The sequence below is a fragment of the Salmo salar genome, chromosome ssa10, assembly GCF_905237065.1.
Source record: "Salmo salar chromosome ssa10, Ssal_v3.1, whole genome shotgun sequence".
Lineage (NCBI taxonomy): Eukaryota > Metazoa > Chordata > Actinopteri > Salmoniformes > Salmonidae > Salmo > Salmo salar.
In genome coordinates, this window is record NC_059451.1 from 37,144,083 (window position 1) to 37,168,529 (window position 24,447).

Sequence of the window (24,447 nt, forward strand, 5' to 3'; positions counted from 1 at the left end):
CATCACAAATACCCAAAACACTGCTAAATGCAGCACTAACCTTTGACAACCTTCATCAGATGACACTCCTAGGACATCATGTTACACAACACATGCATTTTTTGTTCGATAAAGTTCATATTTATATATAAAAACAGCATTTTACATCGGCGCATGACGTTCAGAAAATCTTTTCCCTCAAATGCTTCCGATGAATTAGCGCTACAATTTACAAAATTACTATTCGAAAACATTGTTAAAATGTAATATTGTCATTCAAAGATTTATAGATTAACATGTCTTGAATGCCATCTCTTTGCCAGATTTAAAAATAACTTTACTGGGAAATCACACTTTGCAATAAACGACGTGGTATGCCCAGAAAAAGTCTAGGCTATAAATGTTGGAGCCATCTTGGAACGATCAACCATCAAAAATACTATTGTAAATAATCCCTTACCTTTGATTATCTTTATCAGAAGGCACTTCTAGGAATCCCAGGTCCATAACAAATGTAGTTTTGTTCAAAAAAGTATAATTTATGTCCCAATAGTGTTAGCGCGCTCCGAAGGCTAGTGAAAATGTACTGTGTGCGTCTGACTTGTCGTCAGGAATGAGCAAAAAATATATATTTAAGTTCGTTCAAACATAAATCTTTAGGGCCTTTTTCAACCAGGGCTTCAACAATATTCCATTGGGACGGTTGCATTGTCTTTCAAAACTTTTCGAAAAGGGAGAGTACCCATGGGCGCCGACGTCACATTGGTAATGGCCCATCCCCTGTGACCAAGATAAACAGTCTCTCTTTCAGTCAATTTTGATAGTAGGAGACTCAAACCACTTTGTAAAGACTGGGGACATCTAGTGGAAGCCATAGGAAGTGCTAAATGATTCACAAGCCCCTGTGTGTTTCAATAGCAAATGTTTGAAGTGATATCCACATCAGATTTCAGTTTCCTGTCAGGATTTGTCTCAGGGTTTTGACTGCCATATGAGTTCTGTTATACTCACAGACACCATTCAAACAGTTTTAGAAACTTTAGGGTGTTTTCTATCCAAATCAAACAGTTATATGCATATTCTAGTTACTGGGCAGGAGTAGTAACCAGATTAAATCGGGTACGTTTTTTTTATCCGGCCGTGCAAATACTGCCCCCTATCCCCAACAGGTTAACTGATTGTGACCTGCTTATCACCAGAAAGTGGTATTGTTACAGTGCCGTGTGTTTTATAGATGTTAGTAACATTACCGTGTCAATAAAGCTCTGAGCGTTGTTTTTTTCTCTGCAGATGTCCAGATGTTGATGTCATCTGGGCTGGATACAGAGCCCCAGGGTAATGGGGAGGATGATGACACCCTGATTATCAGCAACAAATCACAGGCCGATTCTCACTCTGTCTCTATCAATGGGCTGGATGGTGGGTTGACTGGCGAGCTGATGTCCCCTCTGCTTTCCCCTGGTGGTGGTGGTCCTGTGGGACCCCGGTCGCGCCTGTTCTCCCCTGGATCTGGGAGCTCCACGGTAGAGCATGATAATTGGGAGAGCCGGCCCTCTGAGCCTGAAAATGGCACCAAAGGTGCATTTATATTATTCTTAGTGTGTTGCTTCCAACATGCATACCTCCTCACCAACCCCATCTCTACCTCTCTCTCTCTCCTCTCTCTCTCTACCTCTACCTCGCTCTCTCTACCTCTACCGCTCTCCCTCCCTCTACCTCAGCAATAACATAATATTACTGTTGTGGAAGGGAAAGGATGGGGCTCCCAGAACAAATTGTGTTTATTTTGCTTTCTGGCGTCACGCTGAAATGCATCCCCCCTCTCTAGATGTAGCTGTAAATGATTCTCTCTCTACCCCTCTCTCCACTTCTCTCTCTTTCTCCCTCCTTTCTCGCTCTCTCTTTCCCTCCCTCTCTCAGGTGTGGATGAGAGGGATGGGGTGCAGTTCGCTGAGCCCCAGAAGGGAGACTTCCACATCACGTTCAGTAGCCAGGTGTCCCAGCAGAGCTCAGGGGACCTGTCCCATCCGTGCTGCCCTGTATACGTCTATAACTGTTCCCTGGACTCTCTGAAGGACCAGCTAGTCCATCCCCACTTCAACAGGCAGCCAAGGGACATCTTCTTCAGGTATCCAGTAACACACACACTTGGGCTACTGATGGGAAGCACATCTGTGTTCAATAGTATTTGTTTCCTTTCAAGTACTTTATCTGCACTTGATTGAGCTTGCCTGACACCATGGAACTAATGGAATATTCTCAGCAGTGGAAATATAGCAATCTGGGACACTGGGCAGGCTCAATCAAAATCTCCAAGTATTATGAGGAACAAATAGAATTTCAACCCAGGTCCGGGGAGGGGAATAGGCCAGATCCAAGGTTCTGTGTATGCCATCAATCATATGTGACTGACTCTTGAAACTCTCTGTCAAATGTCCTACCATGTCATACCTGATTATACCCTTCATAAGTTTACCCTTCACTTAACCTTGGTTGCCAGCAAGGTCATTGTGGTTACCTGAGCCCCATGCTAATGTTGTTTTCCTTTACTATGGTGATAAATAGACCTCAAGACGCTGACTCCTAGGAGATGCATCAGCAGATGAAGTTCAGGTAGCACAACACTGCTAGCTTACTGCTGCTTCCATCATCCTGCCTGTCTTCTCCTCTGGTGAGATCCATCTCAATTCATCTGTCCTCAATTCCTTGCATCTTTGCTTTGAGGGGATGGGGGATGGGACCAATACGGTTGAGAAGGAGGTGAGGGGAAAGGATGCAAGGAGTCATGGAAAGATTAACTGAGCTGTGGTGTTTTGGATCGGTGCCTGTGGGAGGAGCTTAGGCCTAATCACATGCTCCCATCTCCTCTGTTTTCAGACCAGGGAGAGGCTCCTGGGGTTGAGTAAATCACTATCTCACTCCAGGCTTGTGTTGCTATGGGGATGTTGGTATCTTCCAGAGAAGGCTGTCGCCTCTAGACATTTTGACTTGATATTCTTTAACATACTTGAAGGCTTGACTCCACAAAGCATGACCCTTCTATTTTCTGGAGCTCCTAGCTTCTTTTAGGAGGCCGTCTCTCTGTCTACAGTCATGTTCTAATGGGTAGAACTGCCAAAAGTCAACATGTCTGCTGTGTGAACTGACAATATCTTACTTATTGTAGGTTCCCAGGTTCTTGCAGTTAGGGTCGTTTTGTCAAGCTTCTCTGAGATTTACAGACCCTACTTGATGTCCTGAGCATTGTGCTATGAAAATCTCTCCTCTTAGCCTATGATTAAAAATGTTTTTTTTTAATGGATAAACAAGTTTCTTTGTACACTTTTTTTTCATCTGTGAAATATGGGAATTATACACTTGTGTATCATGGTACAGGTTTGACTGTGTTGACCTCCGATGAACATTAGACACATAGTATTGCCATATTGGATACATTTTCTTAACTGCTTATTTCCCCACTTAAAAAGCATTCTTTGGAGCTCTAATGTTGTGGAGTGTCCCCTTAACCTCAAGTTAATAGACTTTAACAGCAGCCTCCTCACCTCAATGCATAATGCAGCATTACATGGAGCTGGACTGTGTGTTTTCTTTCTAACTGAGATTAAAGATCAGAGATTTGTGTTTTTTATGACTTGAGATTAGAGACTGTGTGTTTGTCAGGAGATATGCAGCATGTTAAAATAACTGTGTTATATTTCATGATTAGGCTATGCTCCCTCCTTTCTATGGCTTGTATGGTTCGCTGACAGATTTACTACTGGGCTTCCTGATTCTGAGTGTGCTTCTCTTCCTCTTATTCTGTAACAGTGTTTGTGTGACTGTCTGTCTGATGTCTGTCCCCTTCCCTCCCTTCAGGTCCCTATCTCAGGAACGCAGCAGCACCTCCTCCTGGACAGACCTGATGTCGCAGCCTCATAAACACAAGGAACTGGCCAACTACTGCAGCCTGCTGCAGGAGCACTACAACCACAGCTACGTCAAAGGTAATGCACTACCACCACAGCTACGTCAAAGGCAATGCACTACCACCACAGCTACGTCAAAGGCAATGCGCTACCACCACAGCTACGTCAAAGGCAATGCACTACCACCACAGCTACGTCAAAGGCAATGCACTACCACCACAGCTACGTCAAAGGCAATGCGCTACCACCACAGCTACGTCAAAGGTAATGCGCTACCACCACAGCTACGTCAAAGGTCATCTCATAACCAATAATTAAATCTTGATTTGAACCAATTCTATATTCAAATCTTGATTTGTTTCTGGGGGTGGATGTTTTCAAATTTGAACTAAAGGAAACAGGAAAGGAAGTCTCAAAGCCTCTGCCAAAGACTGTCGCCAGTTCCTTCCTTGTCCCCTATGTCAGATTATGCAAGTATCGCTGACAGACGTTAACATTTATGGTTAACATCCTGTCATGAGAGTCTACGTCAAAGGTGACTAGTCCAGTCTGACTGCTTAATCAGTCTGTGTAGCTAGTATTTGACCAGACGTCACAAAACCATTAACTGCTCAGGAAATGAAATGCTGTGCTTCTCTGCTCTGGCTCGTAAATGACCTGATTCATAGAGGAGCCCAATGATACTTTACCCTGCTTTATGGCACTAAAGGGAAATGAGATGGGAGGAGAAGTATGCATGGGGGTCCTGTGTGGCTCAGTTGGTAGAGCATGGCGCTTGCAACGCCAAGGTTGTGGGGTTCGATTCCAAGAGGGACCAGTAACAAAGGAAGTATGTATGCACTCACTACTGTAAGTCGCTCTAGATGAGAGCATCTGCTAAATGAACAAAATGTAAAAAAAATATTATTGGCTTGTAGCTGACTATCTCTGCATGTCCCAAATGGCAGCATATTCCCTATATAGTGCACTACTTTTGACAAGTGCCCTATATGCCTGTAACTTCTTGATACACATACAGGCAGGCCCTTTGATAGCGCCTCCACTTCTATCGAGGCGTGTTCAGGGCAAACGCAAAGACAGACCGATCTCTCACCTGTGTCATCCCAGTGAAGGAAACATCTATTAGAGGAGTGTTTAAGCTGTCGTTTCAGGATTGGCTATTCAGAAGTGTCTGGAAAAACACACACACAGACACACACACACACACACACACACACACACACACACACACACACACACACTAGAAGACTCTGCTGAGGAAAAATGTCTTCTCTCCTCTGACAAGCATGATGGATTTACATTAATGCACATTTCCGGTGCTGACTGTCTGTCATGCAGATATAGTGATGCCATAGCAGCATCTTTTCTCTCACTGCTGAGTCGAGAGGTTAACCCAAAATCTATACCCTGTTGTACTGAAAATGCATCTCATTTTATTTGGATGTAGTTTATATAAAATGTATTGACTAATTTGTTAGGGTTTATTATTTCCTTTTTTTTATCGATCTTGTCTCATCACTGAAACTCCCCAACGGGCTCGGTAGAGGCGAATGTGGATTCATGCGTCCTCCGAAACATGACCTGCCTAACCGCGCTCCTTAACACCCGCCAGCTTAACCCAGAAGCCAGCCACACCAATGTGTTGGAGGAAACACGGTACAACTGGCGCCCGGGGTCAACCTGCAGGTGCCTGGCTCGCCACAAGGAGTAGCTAGAACCAAGTAAAGCCCTCCTGGCCAAACCCTCCCCTAACCAGGATGACGCTAGGCCAATTGTGCGCCGTCCTATGGGACTCCCGGTCACGGCCGGTTGTGGCACAGCCCGGGAATGAACCTGGGTCTGTAGTAACTCCTCTAGCGGACCGCTGCGCCACTCGGCCCTTATTTCCTAATTTTTTAAAATAAAATATAGACATGGTAGATTTATTGTGCTGTACTTGGCTGAACTAAACGTAGAATAGTTTGCCAGATTCGTATTTGAGAATGTAGGGAAAGGTTGTGATGATGTAGTAGCTAAGTGTGGGGCTCTTTCTCAATGAATCTTTCCTCAATTCCTCACATCCTGTCTCATCACCTCCTATTCAGATCATATTGGATAAGGTCCACTTGTAAGTTCTCCTTTAATGCAGTTGAGAAGGAGGCGAAGAGATAAGACATGAGGAATCGTGGAAAGATGAATTAAGACACTGCAGGCGTGTATTTGAATTGTGCGTGTTCTCTCCATTCCTCAGGTGTGTACCGCAGCCTACAGCAGTCCTACAGCATCAGTTCCCAGGACGTGTTGACAGCCATGGACTACTGTGAGGAGTCTCTCCAGGAGATAGACATCACTTCCTTCCTCCAGACACTCTGCGGACACATCCGGGAGTTCCAGGAGAGCCATGGAGACGGAGGGGTAAGGGTTCACAGCAGCACCCCTTCCACCTTCACCATTGGAGAGGCAGAGGAGGACAGGCTTGCCAAGAGGGGACCCATGGCCTCCTCATCCAGGTACTACTGGGACCTACAGAGCTGTTATCCGTTTCAAATGTTTGAAATACTTGCAGCCTTCTACTTGTAATTATATTATATAAATATATATAAATATATTCCATCAAACAATCTGGAGTTTGCACTTTTGGGACTATCCCTGACAAATTAAAACCAAGGTCACTTGAAGTATTTAAAATATTTTATATACATATTTGAGGTCTGGTCTGCTACAAAATGATCCGCATGGACACATAGGGAAAGAGCATGTTATCTGACCTTGGTCAAGAGCTGAATTGACACAGAGTGGGTACATACAAGACCTTTGGGACACAAACAAACATTTTGTTTTGGTTTGTTTGGTTGGTTTGTTTTGGTTTTTGTGTTGGGTTCAGGCCATTGATTGCCAGTAGTGAATGGTGCTCTATAAGTAAACATGATGACCTTGTATCTGCAAGTATTGAGATGGAGGACGTGAGTGAGGCAGAGTCCAGAGGGAAGACTTTGGCCCCCACCTCCTGGCTCGGCCTGGACGAACCCCCCAGGACCACCAGGATGCCAGAGTTCCCTCTGTCCCTCCTCTACCTGCAGCAGAAGTGTGAGGTCTACCCTGACCTGCACAAAATCATACAGGTAAACAACTGAAGGATAGATGATGTAGAAATGGATTGTTACAATTTGATATTCTTGTTATAGAACAGTTTAAAAGATAGCTAATGCCTGTATTCAACAGGACAAATTCATGGAAATTAGTGCTCAGTACTTCAAGACCGTACCTTCTCATCCCCACTACTTCTACTACAGCCCAGCATCATCGAAGAAAGAGGTATGTGTATGTTAGTGTTGTCACGATACCAACATTTTACTAATGATACGATACCAGGCCAAGTATCATGATAACCAGTAGTGTCGCGATACCACGGGTGAAAAACATTCAGTGGCCTAGCACCCTGTTTGCCCTGTCATCCCATTTTCTAAACGTTATGCGCATGTGCTATGCAAAAAAACCTGTCAATGATATTCACACTTCTACTCAATACAACACATATTGAGTTAACTTGACACTGTTCACTGTATCATAGAATACTACATGGTGGCTGATTTGCTCATATTTACAAAGGCCTACCTGTGATTTGGCTGGAGGAATTGGAGCAAGGAATAATGATCTGCATGTCAATGTGAAAACACTGCATGAAACCTTTACTCTTCAGTTAACCCTCCCTCCCTCTCATAAACACACTCGCTCTCCCACAAACACATATACAAATGTTAGGCACCCAACATAATTTAAGGAGCACCAGAAGGAGTATTCCCCCTCCCCCCAAAATAAAAACTTTCCTGAACCAACACTTGCACTTGACCCCCTCACTCCCCTTTCTAGCGCTGACTTAGCTGATAGCTACTTTATTGAGGTGAAGTGTACTTACTATTCCAGTGACATGTGGTTGTCCCACCTAGCTATCTTAAGATGAATGCACTAACTGGGCGTCTGGTAATTGACTAAAATCTCAAATGTAAAACGATGTAGTTTAGACTTACATTAGGCCTATGTGAATCCAACCTTTTTAAAGCACATCTCATGAGTAGCAGACCCTTTTCCTTTCTTCCGGTGCCAATCAAATATGCCTAAACCTACTGTCAAGTTACCAGGTTGTTAGCTAGCTAGGCAACATGGCTGAACAATGCTGTTTGTTATCAAAACAATTATTAGTTACCCAGGGTTAGTTTAAAACAGCCCACGACATGGTTTGTGAAGTTATATAAAATTGGCTCAGGAATAAAAAAGCTAGCTCTGGTAATACTCAGTATCCTAAACGTTAGGAACGCTTTCCTAACATTGAGTTGGCTGGATGTTCTTTGGGTGGTGGACAATTCTTGATACACACAGGAAACTGTTGAGCTTAACAAATCCAGCAGCATTTCTTGACACAAACCGGTACGCCTGGCACCTACCATACCCCGTTCAAAGGCACTTAAAAATAAATCTTGCCCATTCATCCTCTGAATGGCAAATATACACAATCCATTTCTCAATTGTCTCAAGGCTTGAAAATCCTTAGTTTACCTGTCTCGTCCCCTTCATTGAAACTGATTTTGAAATGGATTTAACAAGTGACATCAATAAGGGATCATAGCTTTCACCTTGGTCAGTCAATGTCATGGAAGGAGCAGGTACAGTTGAAGTCAGATACATTTAAACTCAGTTCACAATTCCTGACATTTAATCCTAGTAAAAATTCCCTGTCTTAGGTCAGTTAGGACCACCACTTTATTTGAAGAATGTTAAATGTAAGAATGATAGTAGAGTGATTTATTTAAGATTTTATTGCTTTCGTCAAATTCCCAGTGGGTCAGAAGTTTATATACACTCAATTAGTATTTGGTAGCATTGCCTTTAAATTGTTTCACTTGGGTCAAACGTTTCGGGTAGCCTTCCACAAGCTTCCCACAATGAATTGGGTGAATTTTGGCCCATTCCTCCTGACAGAGCTGGTGTAACGGAGTCAGGTTTGTAGGCCTCCTTGCTCGCACACGCTTTTTCAGTTCTGCCCACAAATTTTCTATAGGATTGAGGTCAGGGCCGTGTGATGGCCACTCCAATATCTTGACTTTGTTGTCCTTAAGCCATTTTGCCACAACTTTGGATGTATGCTTGGGGTCATTGTCCATTTGGAAGACCCATAATTTTCCTTCTCATGATGCCATCTAGTTTGTGAAGTGCACCAGTCCCTCCTGCAGCAAAGCACCCCCACAACAAGATGCTGCCACCCTCGTGCATCACAGTTGGGATGGTGTTCTTCGGCTTACATGCCTCCCCCTTTTCCTTCAAACATAACGATGGTCATTATGGCCAAAAAGTTATATTTTTGTTTCGTCAGACCAGAGGCCATTTCTCCAAAAAGTACGATCTTTGTCCCCATGTGCAGCTGCAAACCGTAGTCTGGCTTTTTTATGGCGGTTTTGGAGCAGTGGCTTCTTCCTTGCTGAGTGGCCTTTCAGGTTGTGTTGATATAGCACTCGTTTTACTGTGGATATAGATACTGTTATCTGTTTCCTCCAGCATCTTCACAAGGTCCTTTGCTGTTGTTCTGGGATTGATTTGCACTTTTCGCACCAAAGTACGTTCATCTCTAGGAGACAGAACGTGTCTCCTTCCTGAGAAGTATGACGGCTGCGTGGTCCATGGTGTTTATAATTGCATACTATTGTTTGTACAGATGAACGTGGTACCTTCAGGCATTTGGAAATTGCTCCCAAGGATGAACCAGACTTGTGGAGGTCTACAATTGTTTTTCTGAGGTCTTGGCTGATTTCTTTTGATTTTCCCATGATGTCAGGCAAGGAGGCACTGAGTTTGAAGGTAGGCCTTGAAATACATCCACAGGTACATCTCCAATAGGCTAATTGACATAATTTGAGTCAATCAGAAGCTTCTAAAGCCATGACATCATTAACAGGAATTTTCCAAGCTATTTAAAGGCACAGTCAACTTAGTGTATGTAAACTTCTGACCCACTGGAATTGTGATACAGTGAATGATGAAGTGAAATAATCTGTCTGTAAACAATTGTTGGAAAAATGACTTGTGTCATGCACGAAGTAGATGTCCTAACCGACTTGCCAAAACTATAGTTTGTTAACAAGAAATTTGTGGAGTGGTTGAAAAACGAGTTTGAATGACTCCAACCTAAATGTATGTAAACTTCCGACTTCAACTGTATTCCTAATGTTTTGTTTATTCGGTGTATGTCACTCAGAGGCTTGCGATTGCAAAGCCTGCTCAAACTGTCCTGTGCTCTTGGTTATGCCAGGCGATGATGAAATTATACAATTGAGCAACTTTTCTCACTCTATGTGCTGCTCCAATGTAACAAATGTGCAATTGTAACAACAGAAGATTCCTCAGGGTCTGCATCCCCGCTCGCCATTACGGCTGAATTTATATTTTAAAAACGGAGGAATGGGTGCGCAGGATGAACGGATGGAGAGAAGCAGGTGGATGAGGGCTGGTAGTGGATGCTGAGAGAAGCAGGTGGGTGAGGGCTGGTAGTGGATGCTGAGAGAAGCATGTGGGTGAGGGCTGGTAGGGGATGCTTAGAGAAGCAGGTGGATGAGGGCTGGTAGGGGATGCTGAGAGATGCAGGTGGATGAGGGCTGGTAGGGGATGCTGAGAGATGCAGGTGGGTGAGGGCTGGTAGGGGATGCTGAGAGATGCAGGTGGGTGAGGGCTGGTAGGGGATGCTGAGAGATGCAGGTGGGTGAGGGCTGGTAGGGGACGCCGAGAGATGCAGGTGGGTGAGGGCTGGTAGGGGACGCTGAGAGATGCAGGTGGGTGAGGGCTGGTAGGGGATGCTGAGAGATGCAGGTGGGTGAGGGCTGGTAGGGGATGCTGAGAGATGCAGGTGGGTGAGGGCTGGTAGGGGATGCTGAGAGATGCAGGTGGGTGAGGGCTGGTAGGGGATGCTGAGAGATGCAGGTGGGTGAGGGCTGGTAGGGGATGCTCTGAGAGATGCAGGTGGGTGAGGGCTGGTAGGGGACGCTGAGAGATGTAGGTGGGTGAGGGCTGGTAGGGGACGCTGAGAGATGCAGGTGGGTGAGGGCTGGTAGGGGACGCTGAAAGATGTAGGTGAGTGAGGGCTGGTAGGGGACGCTGAGAGATGCAGGTGAGTGAGGGCTGGTAGGGGATGCTGAGAGATATAGGTGAGTGAGGGCTGGTAGGGGACGCTGAGAGATGCAGGTGAGTGAGGGCTGGTAGGGGATGCTGAGAGATGCAGGTGAGTGAGGGCTGGTAGGGGATGCTGAGAGATGCAGGTGGGTGAGGGCTGGTAGGGGATGCTGAAAGATGCTGGTGAGTGAGGGCTGGTAGGGGATGCTGAGAGATGTAGGTGAGTGAGGGCTGGTAGGGGATACGGCAGGATGATTAAAGCTGCCACACTTCAGATGCACATGAAAGTGGATATTATTGGACTGGGGTATCCAAGAGACTAGTTGCTGTTGCTTAAAATATGTAAGTGAATTTATAAACAAAACTGACTGTATAAACAGGCACTAGCTGGTTATTTAGAACTGTAGGGCTGAAGAATGTGGTAGTGTCATATTCTAAAATGTTGGTATCATGACGTTTTTGTACGGTGAGATTACCGTGGTACTCGTATACCGTGCAACACTAGTATGTTATTTCCTATCAGTTGCTCTCAGTCTTTGCGGTATTTGTGTATCCACTCTCCAGGACAGTGAAGAAAACACTTGGTGCCGACACATTGGTTCAACACTAAATAACTGGGATTGGGAATAACACAGTGCTCTTCCTCCTGTATTTTTTGTTCTCCTCATGAGGACTCTGATGGGGAAGAGAAGAGACAACCTAGTGAAGAGGTTGTGTCAGAGGCTGAGCCTGCTACAGAGGACGGTGAGGATCCTTGTATTTTATATTATCTATTTCACAATACATCAAATACTCTATACTCATCCTCTGGACCACAGAGAACATGTATTTAAGGCTACGTCATAAATCCTGTGTACTATCTCACCGTTATGTGGGCAGCAGGTAGCCTAGCGGTTGGGCCAGTAACCGAAAGGTCGTTGGTTTGACTCTCAGCGCTGACTTGCTGAAAAATATGTCTATGTGCCCTTGAGCAAGGCACTAATTGCGCCTGTAAGTGTCTCTGGATAAGAGCAGCTGCTAAATTACATGTTTTTAATATTTATTTTGATGTAAAAACATAAATCCACCTGTGTACCTCAGAGTACATGTCGGGCTGTTGCATTGTGACGGAGAGCGACACAGACCTGGAGGTGGAGTACCAGGAGAGGGCTGGAGGCCGGAGATCCCTAGGGGCAGACAGAGAGGGGGAGGCAGGGGGAGAGGGGGAGGATGAGTCCCTGTCTGACTCCAACACAGTGAACCAGGACAATGTCTCCTTCAAAATCCTAGAGAGAGACAGCCTGTTGGAGCCAGAGTGGCCACAGCCTGAGATGCCCCCGCTGTTCATCCACCTCACCTGCTCTGTTAACATGAAGAGCTGCCACGGATCTATGCCCATAACCACGCTACCCACCTGCCTGGGTGAGTACACACTGCCTCTGCTCTGAACCTGGCAGCCCTCACAGAATAGACTCAAGTCAATAGACAGCATGTGAATCAGACCTGGGTTGAAATAGCTGCACTTTGAGTTTGTCTGGCACAATGGAACGAAATAGCTGCACTTTGAGTTTGTCTGGCACAATGGAACCAGTGGACTAGTTCCTAAAGTGCTAACCCTTCCCTCTGGCACTACAGGCAGGCTCACTCCTACACTCAAAGTATTTGAAAGACAACAAATACTATTTGAACTCAGGTCTGGTGTGACATTTTTTTAATGCTATTAAATGCCCTACTGTTTATGTTGAGACGTGTATGGTGTTATTGCAGGTGAGGTGATCATGTGTCTGGAGAATGCAGAGGCCCTGCAGGCTGTGAATCTGAATGATCTGTCTGTCACACTGGACATCTTTGTTCTCACCTTACCCCTGGAGATAGAGGACATGCAGTCAGACTTGAGACACAACAGGTTAGATCTTACTTTCAAAAAAATATGTGTTATGAAAATAGCCCTTTACACTCATACCCGTATGCGGGTTGAAAATGACAGATTTGGCCAATGATAAGCGCATAAATTGGAACACAGTGGCTGCACAGTAACATACTATGAATGATGTCAGAGCATGAATGGTTTTGGATTGCGTAAACAACAGTAGCTGTGTGATTTGATGGGGATGCAGGGCTGTTCCAAAGAAAACAACTACAAGTGTGCTTGCTTTAATTCCTCAATGGCACAGCTAGGAGAGATTAAAAAAAAACGACTTATAGTTTTACTGTTCTTTGAGTCATGAAAGTGCATTGAAATGACTTAGGAACTGTGTACACTTTAGAGAGGTGGGTGGTCACTTGGAGCCACCAGTTAGTCCTCTCACTCAAACCCTTGTCATTTTTTTGTCTTATGTTGCACCTACCCCACATATTTTCAGATTTCGTTATGAACAAATGCAGCGAAAAGTATAGTAAATGTAAAATGCACATAAAATCAACAGTGTAATAAGTCTTGTCAGGTGAACTATTGTGTCCTCAATTTTGGTCTAATAATTTTCACATCATCCCCAAACAGTTCCCTTTCAATTGCTACCATGCTTATGCATTTCATATTTATTTTGTGAGAAACATTTACATTTAGTCCTATCCATATAAGCCAAGTCCCATGAGTGTGTAAAGGGTTAAATGACAAACTCCCCCAAAAATCTTTTAGCTCTTGGATTAATTTGTGTTCATGGGGTAAGGTGCTCTTTGGTTCCCCAGGTTTGTGAATAAAATTAAAAAGAATTTGGAGCTTAAGCTTTTAGGACATCACTCATCCAAACACACACAGGCACTCTTACCGGACACATTACCATTGGATTGGTAAGGTGCAATGTGGATGAGCATAGCCCTGTGCTGTATACGTTCATCAAACTGCATTTCTTTCACTAGAAGGTGATCCTGTTAACTAACAGCCTGTACTCTCTCTAGGTACACGTCAGAGAGCAGTGTGTCTCTGAACCGTTCTCCAGGTCAGCCCTCTTCCTACCGCTCTAATGAGGATGTGATGGGCAACCTGGACAGAGTAGTAGAGGTCGACGGGTGAGTCATTGGGCAGGATGAGAAGCGGAGAAGTCTTGTCCTATATCTGTTTGTGCTGTATAGCCGATGTCAGTTGGCTTTACAGCACAAACAGATCTGGAACCAGGCTAAAGGAGTAGGTGTTAATAGGTGATTGATTTAAAGCAACAACCTTTTCCTGAGTCAAGATCACTTTCGCAGTCAAAAAGCAAGCCGAAATCTAACGCTCATATTTCTTTATTTTTACATGACATTAACCTAATAAAAACAGTTCTGTAAGAATTAGGTTTGTGCAGTAGGCCTAATACATTATCACAGCATATTGGCTGTATGCCTGGCCTGCCAATGTTACTTATCGGACCATATTATATTTCAAAACTTGAGCTTTGATGACAAAATACATCAGTTGGTGTAGCACTTGCGAGGCACAGGCTGAGCATAAATTGAATTAATTAGCAAATAATTTACTTTTAGATTTTACTGGACTGCTATGTAACTTAGTATCAAACTGCTGTGACCAGTGTCGTGGAAGCTCTGTACAGTAGGCACGGTGATTTGAGCTATCCGATTGGCCAGTACAGTACGTGCACATGATTGGACCACAGATCTCCCGGTCCGCCGGGTAGGCGGAGTTTGTCTTTTCAGACAAATGAAATTCTTAAAAATGGGAAAACTTTACTTAACCGGTGCGCATGGCTTCTGAATCAAGTGCACCTACCGCCAACAGCGCAACTAATTAAACAAAAAGGAGTACAAGCCTTTATCACAGCCTTTATCATTGGCTTTTCTACAGAATTGTTAGGTGTTCCACTAGGAATGACTTGAAGATGGACCAGTCAATCACCATCGACTGGTTGGTGACCACTGATCTAAAGGGTAGATAAAAGCATGTTGAGGAGGGTTTGGCTGATGATGACATTTGTCAGCCTGCATGATTTCTATGACCTTGCAGTAGTTCATTATTTCTTTATTTCAACAGGGTTGGAGGAGACTCTTTGTCCAAACTCCCAATTCCACACAAACTAGCCGTGTTAGCTGCCATGGAGGAGGTAATTTCAGTCTCTGTAATCTCGATCTTGGAACTCGATCTTGATATGATTTGAGCTAGTCGAACCACTAAATAGCTGGAATTCCTCTGTCACTGAGCTACATATTTCAGGCCCATTCACTCAGATCTCCCTGTTGCCTCTCGCTGTAGATCCGTTGGCTCCTGGAGGATGAGATTGTGTCAGCTCTGCGTCACTCCCGGGTCATCAGCTCGTCCACGCTACAGAAGGTGGCGGGTCACGTGCTTCGCTCAGGCGGGCGACCACGCTGCCACTGTGAGGTCGTTCCCTTGCAGTTTGTCTTCGGCCCTGAGCAGTCCCTGGAAAAGTTCAAAGAGGTGGGCTGGGATGATGACCAGGAGGGGTGACAACAGTTCTTCTTTCATATGAGAGATGAGTTCATGTCCTTTTTTCTAGTGGGGTCAATATGTTTTTCCCATCGTTAGGAACCTTGCATGTTTGTTGCACACCGAAGTTCTACTCTGTCAATTGCTTTTAAATGAGGAAAATTGGTATTGGAATTTCAGTTTTCTTCTTGGATTGAGATTGGAACTGACCCTAACCCTTGAATCTTACCCTCAACAGGAGTTCCGTAGGATGTCATTCTCAGGTTACTTGCTGAAAGGAGAGCAGGACAACTTCCACTACATGTCTCTGAGTCGACTCCACCCACAGAGGATCCAGGCTTCTAAGAGGCTGTCTGAGAGCACTGTTAACACTGAGGGGGCGGGACAGGCCTCCCAACCCAACAATCACTGTGCTGATGTGGACGACAGTGCCAGGGCTCCATCCAATCATGGTGCACCAGGAACAAGACCTGACCATGAAACAGAGGTGGAGAGGGTGGAGCTAGACAGTGAGGTTTGTCAACATTCATTTTTTTTTTTGGGGGGGGGGGGGGGGGTGTTCAACCTGACCAACTAGTTTATGCATCCTCTTTCATGGCCCTTTGAGTCAAATTAAGGTTTCCTATCTTTTGAATGTTTTTTTTCTGAATAAATGCAATTTGTATGAATTAATGTATGGATGAATGTGTATGAATTTGAACTGAATTAATTATTTTATATGTTAGATTTTTTCCCTCCAGGTGCAGAGAGAAGAGGAGAAGCCTGCTGTCGGGGATGTTAGTGATTCTGGTAATGACCTAGCCCAGGACCCCTGCAACCTTCCAGCCAAACCCACCCGGGATGACTCAGAGGAGGGCCCCAGACCTCGGTTGAGCTCAGCCGGTACAACCTCCACAGCCGCGGGGGATGGACCCCGGGTGAGTTCTGTTGGTGTCTCCACCGGCCGACCCCGACTGAGTTTTGTGGGCAGAGGAGGAGAGGTGATAGGACCTCAGCTGAGCTCTGTAGGCTCCTCCTTTACGGCCACGGGGGATCAAGGCCAACCCAGCACCCATCACCTCAAGCCCAGCACCAGCACCGACCGCTCCTCAGAAAACACCAAGACCCCATCCTCAGTCAGCCTGGCCGAGTCGGTGCAGTCCACCACCCACAGTGAGTGTCCCTGTCCCCCAGACCCAGACAACATCTAGGACCTTAAGTGATGAGACGTTACAGCTACACTGCTTGGGTAATATTCCGTTTTTCATATATTTTTTAAACAAAGTGCAACAAGGGGGCTCGCTGTTTTTGCAACGCTGTGAAACCTAATACAAACCTGTGGTGTATAATGACAGAACCCATTCACATGGTAGCTTCCTACAGTCCTGTATGTTTGCCCATACTGTTTTTTTATGGAACCATGCTGTGACCTGCCATATCTCCCAGCAGAGGAGAGATTACTATTTCAGCTCTTTGTCTGCATTCGGAAAGTATTCAGACCCCTTCCCCTTTTCCCTATTTTTTTACGTTACAGCCTTATTTTAAAATGGATTAAATATTTTTTTTCCCTCATCAATCTACACACAATACCCCATAATGACAAAGCGAAAACATAAATACCGTATTTACATAAGTATTCAGACCCTTTGCTATGATACTGGAAATTGAGCTCAGGTGCATCCTGTTTCCATTGATCATCCTTGATGTTTCTACTACTTGATTGGAGTCCACCTGTGGTAAATTCAATTGATTGGACATGAAGGCTTCAAGCTGTCTATATAAGGTCCCACAGTTGACAGCACATGTCAGAGCAAAAACCAAGCCATGAGGTCGAAGGAACTGTCTGTAGACCTCCGAGAGAGGATTGTGTTGAGGCACAGATCTGGGGATAGGTACCAAAAAATGTCTGCAGCATTGAAGGTCCCCAAGAACACAGTGGCCTCCATCATTCCTAAATGGAAGAAGTTTGGAACCACCAAGACTGTTTTAGAGCTGGCCACCCGGCCAAACTGAGCAATCGGGAGATAAGTGCCTTGGTCAGGGAGGTGACCAAGAACCCGATGGCACATGATAACCATCTTGGAGTTTGCCAAAAGGGACCTAAAACTCTCAGACCGTGAGAAACAAGATTCTCTGGTCTGATGAAATCAAGATCAAACTCTTTGGCTTCAATGCCAAGCGTCACGTCTGGAGGAAACCTGGCACCATCCCTACGATGAAGCATCGTGGTGGCAGCATCATGCTGTGGGGATGTTATTCAGCGGCAGGGACTGGGAGACTAGTCAGGATCAAGGAAAATATGAATGGAGCAAAGTACAGCGAGATTCTTGATGAAAACCTGCTCCAGAGCACTCAGGACCTCAGACTGTGGCAAAGGTTCACCTTCCAACAGGACAATGACCCGAAGCACACAGCCAAGACAATGGAGGAGTGGCTTCGGGACAAGTCTCTGAATGTCCTTGAGTGGCCCAGCCAGAGCTCGGACTTCAACCAGATCGAACATGTCTGGAGAGACCTGATAATAGCTGTGCAGCAACGCTCCCCATCCAACCTGACCAGAGCTTGAGAGCATCTGCAGAGAAGAATGGGAGAAACTCCCCAAATGCAGGTGTTGCCAAGCTTGTAGCGTCATACCGAAGAAGACTCAAGGCTGTAATCGCTGCCAAAGGTGCTTCAACAAAGTACTAAGTAAATGTGATATTTCAAAAAAATATATACACTGCTCAAAAAAATAAAGGGAACACTTAAACAACACAATGTAACTCCAAGTCAATCACACTTCTGTGAAATCAAACTGTCCACTTAGGAAGCAACACTGATTGACAATAAATGTCACATGCTGTGCAAATGGAATAGACAACAGGTGGAAATTATAGGCAATTAGCAAGACACCCCCAATAAAGGAGTGGTTCTACAGGTGGGGACCACAGACCACTTCTCAGTTCCTATGATTCCTGGCTGATGTTTTGGTGACTTTTGAATGCTGGAGGTGCTTTCACTCTAGTGGTAGCATGAGACGGAGTCTACAACCCACACAAGTGGCTCAGGTAGTGCAGCTCATCCAGGATGGCACATCAATGCGAGCTGTGGCAAGAAGGTTTGCTGTGTCTGTCAGCGTAGTGTCCAGAGCATGGAGGCGCTACCAGGAGACAGGCCAGTACATCAGGAGACGTGGAGGAGGCCGTAGGAGGGAAACAACCCAGCAGCAGGACCGCTACCTCCGCCTTTGTGCAAGGAGGAGCAGGAGAAGCACTGCCAGAGCCCTGCAAAATGACCTCCAGCAGGCCACAAATGTGCATGTGTTTGCTCAAACGGTCAGAAACAGACTCCATGAGGGTGGTATGAGGGCCCGACGTCCACAGGTGGGGGTTGTGCTTACAGCCCAACACCGTGCAGGACGTTTGGCATTTGCCAGAGAACACCAAGATTGGCAAATTCGCCACTGGCGCCCTGTGCGCTTCACAGATGAAAGCAGGTTCACACTGAGCACGTGACAGACGTGACAGAGTCTGGAGACGCCGTGGAGAACGTTCTGCTGCCTGCAACATCCTCCAGCATGACCGGTTTGGCGGTGGGTCAGTCATGGTGTGGGGTGGCATTTCTTTGGGGGGCCGCACAGCCCTCCATGTGCTCGCCAGAGGTAGCCTGACTGCCATTAGGTACCAAGATGAGATCCTCAGACCCCTTGTGAGACCATATGCTGGTGCGGTTGGCCATGGGTTCCTCCTAATGCAAGACAATGCTAGACCTCATGTGGCTGGAGTGTGTCAGCAGTTCCTGCAAGAGGAAGGCATTGATGCTATGGACTGGCCCGCCCGTTCCCCAGACCTGAATCCAATTGAGCACATCTGGGACGACATGTCTCGCTCCATCCACCAACGCCACGTTGCACCACAGACTGTCCAGGAGTTGGCGGATGCTTTAGTCCAGGTCTGGGAGGAGATCCCTCAGGAGACCATCCGCCACCTCATCAGGAGCATGCCCAGGCGTTGTAGGGAAGTCATACAGGCACGTGGAGGCCACACACACTACTGAGCCTCATTTTGACTTGTTTTAAGGACATTACATCAACGTTGGATCAGCCTGTAGTGTGGTTTTCCACTTTAATTTTGAGTGCGACTCCAAATCCAGACCTCCATGGGTTGATAAATTGGATTTCCATTGATTATTTTTGTGTGATTTTGTTGTCAGCACATTCAACTATGTAAAGAAAAAAGTATTTAATAAGATTATTTCTTTCATTCAGATCTAGGATGTGTTGTTTAAGTGTTCCCTTTATTTTTTTGAGCAGTATATATAAATGAGCAAACATTTCTAAAAACCTGTTTTTGCTTTGTCATTATGGGGTATTGTGTGTAGATGGATGAGAATAAATAAACTATTTAATCAATTTTAGAATAAGGCTGTAATGTAACAAAATGTGGAAAAAGTCAGGGGGTCTGAATACTTTCCAAAGGTACTGTATGCGTGTGTCTGTGTGGATTGTCTCTTGCGAGGCTGGCTGTGTGACAGCTAGTGACACACCAATGAGGAGAGTGTGAGTGAGTGAATCTTCGGCAGTACTAGCAGCACAAGTCTCTTAAGTCTGTTGACTGAGCTGGCAGCTTTTCCCCGTTTCCACCCTTAAGGCTGTTTTCTCCCTCTCCCGCCATTCCCAAATCAACAGGCAGCAGCACTCCGCTCAGAGCTAACAGACAGAATATTACATGAGATGACCCATCTCTCTAGAGTACATGTTCCAACATTGAGGTGGGGAGACTCCTAGTGCCTGCCAGTGTAGAGGCGGAGGGAGGAGGAGAAAGCCCTGAGGGTCTTAGTCATGTCTCTGACAGTCTAACATAGTGGGCTTCTGGAGGTTAATCTCTGCTACCTCAGGTGAATGTGGTGTAAAACTTGTCTCCTCCTCAGGTAGTGGCAAGCTGAGGCCCAGCAGAGTACAGAGTGTGGTCTCCAGTCAAGGCAGCCTGGACTCTGACATGCTGGGTAAGAGATGGACATTATAGTGATTATGATAGTGTTGCTCATAACGATGATAATGATGATCATGATCTTCATCACGATGATGATAACGACGGTGGTGACGATCATGATGATGATGCTGCTAATGAAAGCTAATAAGACATTTTTAGCTGTATATTTTTAGGTTATGATGGTGGCAGCAGTGACTCTGAGTGTGAGAGCCCCACTATAGAAGAACATGAGTCCCAGTCCCCCCTGGTGCCTGACTTCTGGCTCATCGTTAAGATCCACCAGGACAAAGTAGAGGTGTACTCCCACTCCAGGTGAGAGAGGGCAGGGGCTTAGGGAGGACATGGATGCAGCTCATAACTGCTGCTCACCTTCAGTCATTTAGAATGTTCAGTGTGCCATCTTACATGACACAATTGTTACATAATGATTCCATAATTTATTTATACAGGTTATTCTAATTGAGATAAAAATCTCAAAAGAGACCTGTAAGATATAAATTCGTCATGGAATATTGTTTGCAGGAGCTTCAACGAAGGGAAGGAGGACGGCGTAGGGGAGGAGGAGGAGGTGCCAGAGTACTTACAGTTGCATCAGATGATGGTGAGGAAGATTGGGGAGATCTGCCGTATGGTCAATCAGGTAGGTTACACTCCTTTGTGTGATTGCGATCCTCTGTTTGTTTGACCTTAATAAACATTTTCAATTGTTCGAAATAGGTAGGTTATACTCTCTCCCATTAAGACATTTCTGACACTTCAATGCTTATACAGTTGAAGTCGGAAGTTTACATGCAGTTAGGTTGGAGTCATTAAAACTCGTTTTTCAACCACTCCACAAATTTCTTGTTAACAAACTACTGTATTGGCAAGTCGGTTAGGACATCTACTTTGTGCATGACACAAGTCATTTTTCCAACAATTGTTTACAGACAGATTATTTCACTTATAATTCACTGTATCACAATTCCAGTGGGTCAGAAGTTTACGTATACTAAGTTGACTGTGCCTTTAAACAGCTTGGAAAATTCCAGAAAGGGATGTCATGGCTTTAGAAGCTTCTGATAGGCTAATTGACATAATTTGAGTCAATTGGAGGTGTACCTGTGGATGTATTTCAAGGCCTACCTTCAAACTCAGTGCCTCTTTGCTTGACATCATGGGAAAATCAAAAGAAATCAGCCAAGACCTCAGAAAAACAATTGTAGACCTCCACAAGTCTGGTTCATCCTTGGGAGCAATTTCCAAACGCCTGAAGGTACCACGTTCATTACATTTACATTTACGTCATTTAGCAGAAGCTCTTATCCAGCGCGACTTACACTGTACAAACAGTAGTATGCAAGTATAAACCCCATGGGACCACACAGCCGTCATACCGCTCAGGAAGAAGACGCGTTCTGTCTCCTAGAGATGAACGTACTTTGGTGGGAAAAGTGCATATCAATCCCAGAACAACAGCAGAAGACATTGTAAAGATGCTGGAGGAAACCGGTACAAAAGTATCTATATCCACAGTAAAACGAGTTCTATATCGACATAACCTGAAAGTCCGCTCAGCAAGGAAGAAACCACTGCTCCAAAACCACCATAAAAAAGCCAGACTACAGTTTGCAACTGCACATGGGGACAAAGATCGTACTTTTTGGAGAAATGTCCTCTGGTCTGATGAAACAAAAATATAACTGTTTGTCAATAATGACCATTGTTATGTTTGGAGGAAAAGGGTGGGGGGGGGCTTGCAAGCCAAAGAACACCATCCCAACCGTGATGCACGAGGGTGGCAGCATCATGTTGTGGGGTGCTTTTCTGCAAGAGGGCCTGGTGCACTTCACAAAATAGATGGCATCATGAGGAGAGAAAATTATGTGGATATATTGAAGCAACATCTCAAGACATCAGTCAGGAAGTTGAAGCTTGGTCGCAAATGGGTCTTCCAAATGGACAATGACCCCAAGCATACTTCCAAAATTGTGGCAAAATGGCTTAAGGACAACAAAGTCAAGATATTGGAGTGGCCATCACAAAGCCCCAATCTTATCGGAAATTTGTGAGCAGAACTGAAAAAGTGTGAGCGAGCAAGGAGGCCTACAAACCTCACTCAGTTACACCAGCTCTGTCAGGAGGAATGGGCCAGAATTCACCCTACTTATTGTGGGAAGCTTGTGGAAGGCTACCCAAAACGTTTCACCCAAGTGAAACAATTTAAAGGCAATGCTACCAAATACTAATTGGGTGTATGTGAACTTCTGACCCACTGGGAATGTGATGAAAGAAGTAAAAGCTGAAAGAAATGTTTCTCTCTACTATTATTCTGACATTTCACATTCTTAAAATAAAGTGGTGATCCTAGCTGACCTAAGACAGGGAATTTTTACTAGGATTAATTGTCACCTTTGGCTAAGGTGTATGTAAACTTCAGTCTTCAACTGTATATGGAGTGTTCACCCATTCTGGTGATTGGTTGAAAATGCGTTTGGTGATGAGATTTTACTTCCTTATGTTATCAAACACATTTTACCAAGACAAATATGATTCTTCATGTTCTGAATTGTTCAGTGGGGTCTTTATCTAACATATCATTATCGGATTTCATAACCTAATGCATCTGATATTAAGCACCGAACCAAGTTGACATAGCGGTGCAGGTTTCTCGTAAAATCTTTTGAGGATTTTACATCTTGTGGTCATCGTCTTCAAAGTTATTCCGTGGGTCGCAAAAAGCTAAATTAGCATGACACAAGCTAAATTAAATAAAACTGATTTGAAAATAAAAAGCTGGGTATATGCTCAGTGCTCCGTTGACCTTTCACAGAGATACGTTTGTTTTTGTGAGAAATATTTCAACTTAATATGAAAAGTGTATACTAAAATATGAAAATACAACATTTCATGTCTCAAATCGATATCCATCTTACCTCTGCTCTATATTGTTTTATTTCCTGTGGATTCGAGAAGAAGAATGACGAGTTCAACGGGAAAGTGAGCCTGTCAGCTAGCCATGTAGCCTTAATTCTTGCAGAGAATCCACCTAGCTGATGCGATGCAATTTTTCAGATTTTTGAACACTTTTTTTTCTCCTCTTGGCCTCCATTGATTTAGTCACCCTAATTCTGGCCATCCTACAAGGGTAAAAACACCCCTCTCTCTGTCTAGTTTGTGCTGTTCAACCTCTAAGGCTACATTCAAATATCCATGGTAGCATACCACTTATAACAAAGCAATTACATTCTAAGTAGTATGCTAGTCTGGATATTGGAACAGGAACGAACTCCCTTTGTCTGGTCTCTCCTCTGTCTGGTCTCTCCTCTGTCTGGTCTCTCCTCTGTCTGGTCTCTCCTCTCTCCTCTGTCTGGTCTCTCCTCTCTCCTCTGTCTGGTCTCTCCTCTCTCCTCTGTCTGGTCTCTCCTCTCTCCTCTGTCTGGTCTCTCCTCTCTCCTCTGTCTGGTCTCTCCTCTCTCCCCTGTCTGGTCTCTCCTTCTCTCCTCTGTCTGGTCTCTCCTCTGTCTGGTCTCTCCTCTGTCTGGTCTCTCCTCTCTCCTCTGTCTGGTCTCTCTGTCTGGTCTCTCCTCTCTCCTCTGTCTGGTCTCTCCTCTCTCCCCTGTCTGGTCTCTCCTCTGTCTGGTCTCTCCTCTGTCTGGTCTCTCTGTCTGGTCTCTCCTCTCTCCTCTGTCTGGTCTCTCCTCTCTCCTCTGTCTGGTCTCTCCTCTTCTCCTCTGTCTGGTCTCTCCTCTGTCTGGTCTCTCTGTCTGGTCTCTCCTCTCTCCTCTGTCTGGTCTCTCCTCTCTCCTCTGTCTGGTCTCTCCTCTCTCCTCTGTCTGGTCTCTCCTCTCTCCCCTGTCTGGTCTCTCCTTTGTCTGGTTTCTCATCTCTCCTCTGTCTGGTTTCTCCTCTTCTTTACTCTGTTTCTCCACAGCGTCTGCTACTCCAGGACCTCAATGACAGCCACGTGTGTAACTCTCTTCTGGTGGCAGAGAGTGAAGAGGATATCTGGAAGAATGAGTCCCTGTACAGACAGAGAATCGCCAACTCTGATGGTTAGTCAGTCAACACTCACGATCACTATCATCTGCACACACTTATACACATGCTACAGACAGACACTTGCCAGCTCTGACAGTCA

General features: G+C 45.1%; 1 protein-coding gene across 8 annotated transcripts in view; it reads left to right on the forward strand.

Annotated features, from left to right (window-relative positions):
* The window catches only part of LOC106560333 (KICSTOR complex protein SZT2), a 186,744-nt gene that overhangs the window by 52,696 nt on the left and 109,601 nt on the right, over window positions 1–24,447 (forward strand). For 7 of the 8 annotated variants that reach the window (XM_014123152.2, XM_014123144.2, XM_014123146.2 and 4 more), the window contains exons 24-41: window positions 1,270–1,557; window positions 1,900–2,107; window positions 3,835–3,962; window positions 6,115–6,373; window positions 6,811–6,985; window positions 7,086–7,178; window positions 11,690–11,762; window positions 12,099–12,419; window positions 12,765–12,903; window positions 13,896–14,006; window positions 14,965–15,034; window positions 15,184–15,369; window positions 15,617–15,892; window positions 16,104–16,530; window positions 20,266–20,340; window positions 20,501–20,639; window positions 20,850–20,967; window positions 24,241–24,361. In XM_014123152.2, the coding sequence (XP_013978627.2) occupies window positions 1,270–1,557; window positions 1,900–2,107; window positions 3,835–3,962; window positions 6,115–6,373; window positions 6,811–6,985; window positions 7,086–7,178; window positions 11,690–11,762; window positions 12,099–12,419; window positions 12,765–12,903; window positions 13,896–14,006; window positions 14,965–15,034; window positions 15,184–15,369; window positions 15,617–15,892; window positions 16,104–16,530; window positions 20,266–20,340; window positions 20,501–20,639; window positions 20,850–20,967; window positions 24,241–24,361 (3,207 nt within the window). The remainder of the gene's footprint in view (window positions 1–1,269; window positions 1,558–1,899; window positions 2,108–3,834; window positions 3,963–6,114; window positions 6,374–6,810; window positions 6,986–7,085; window positions 7,179–11,689; window positions 11,763–12,098; window positions 12,420–12,764; window positions 12,904–13,895; window positions 14,007–14,964; window positions 15,035–15,183; window positions 15,370–15,616; window positions 15,893–16,103; window positions 16,531–20,265; window positions 20,341–20,500; window positions 20,640–20,849; window positions 20,968–24,240; window positions 24,362–24,447) is intronic. The other variant, XM_014123150.2, reaches the window with a different exon arrangement.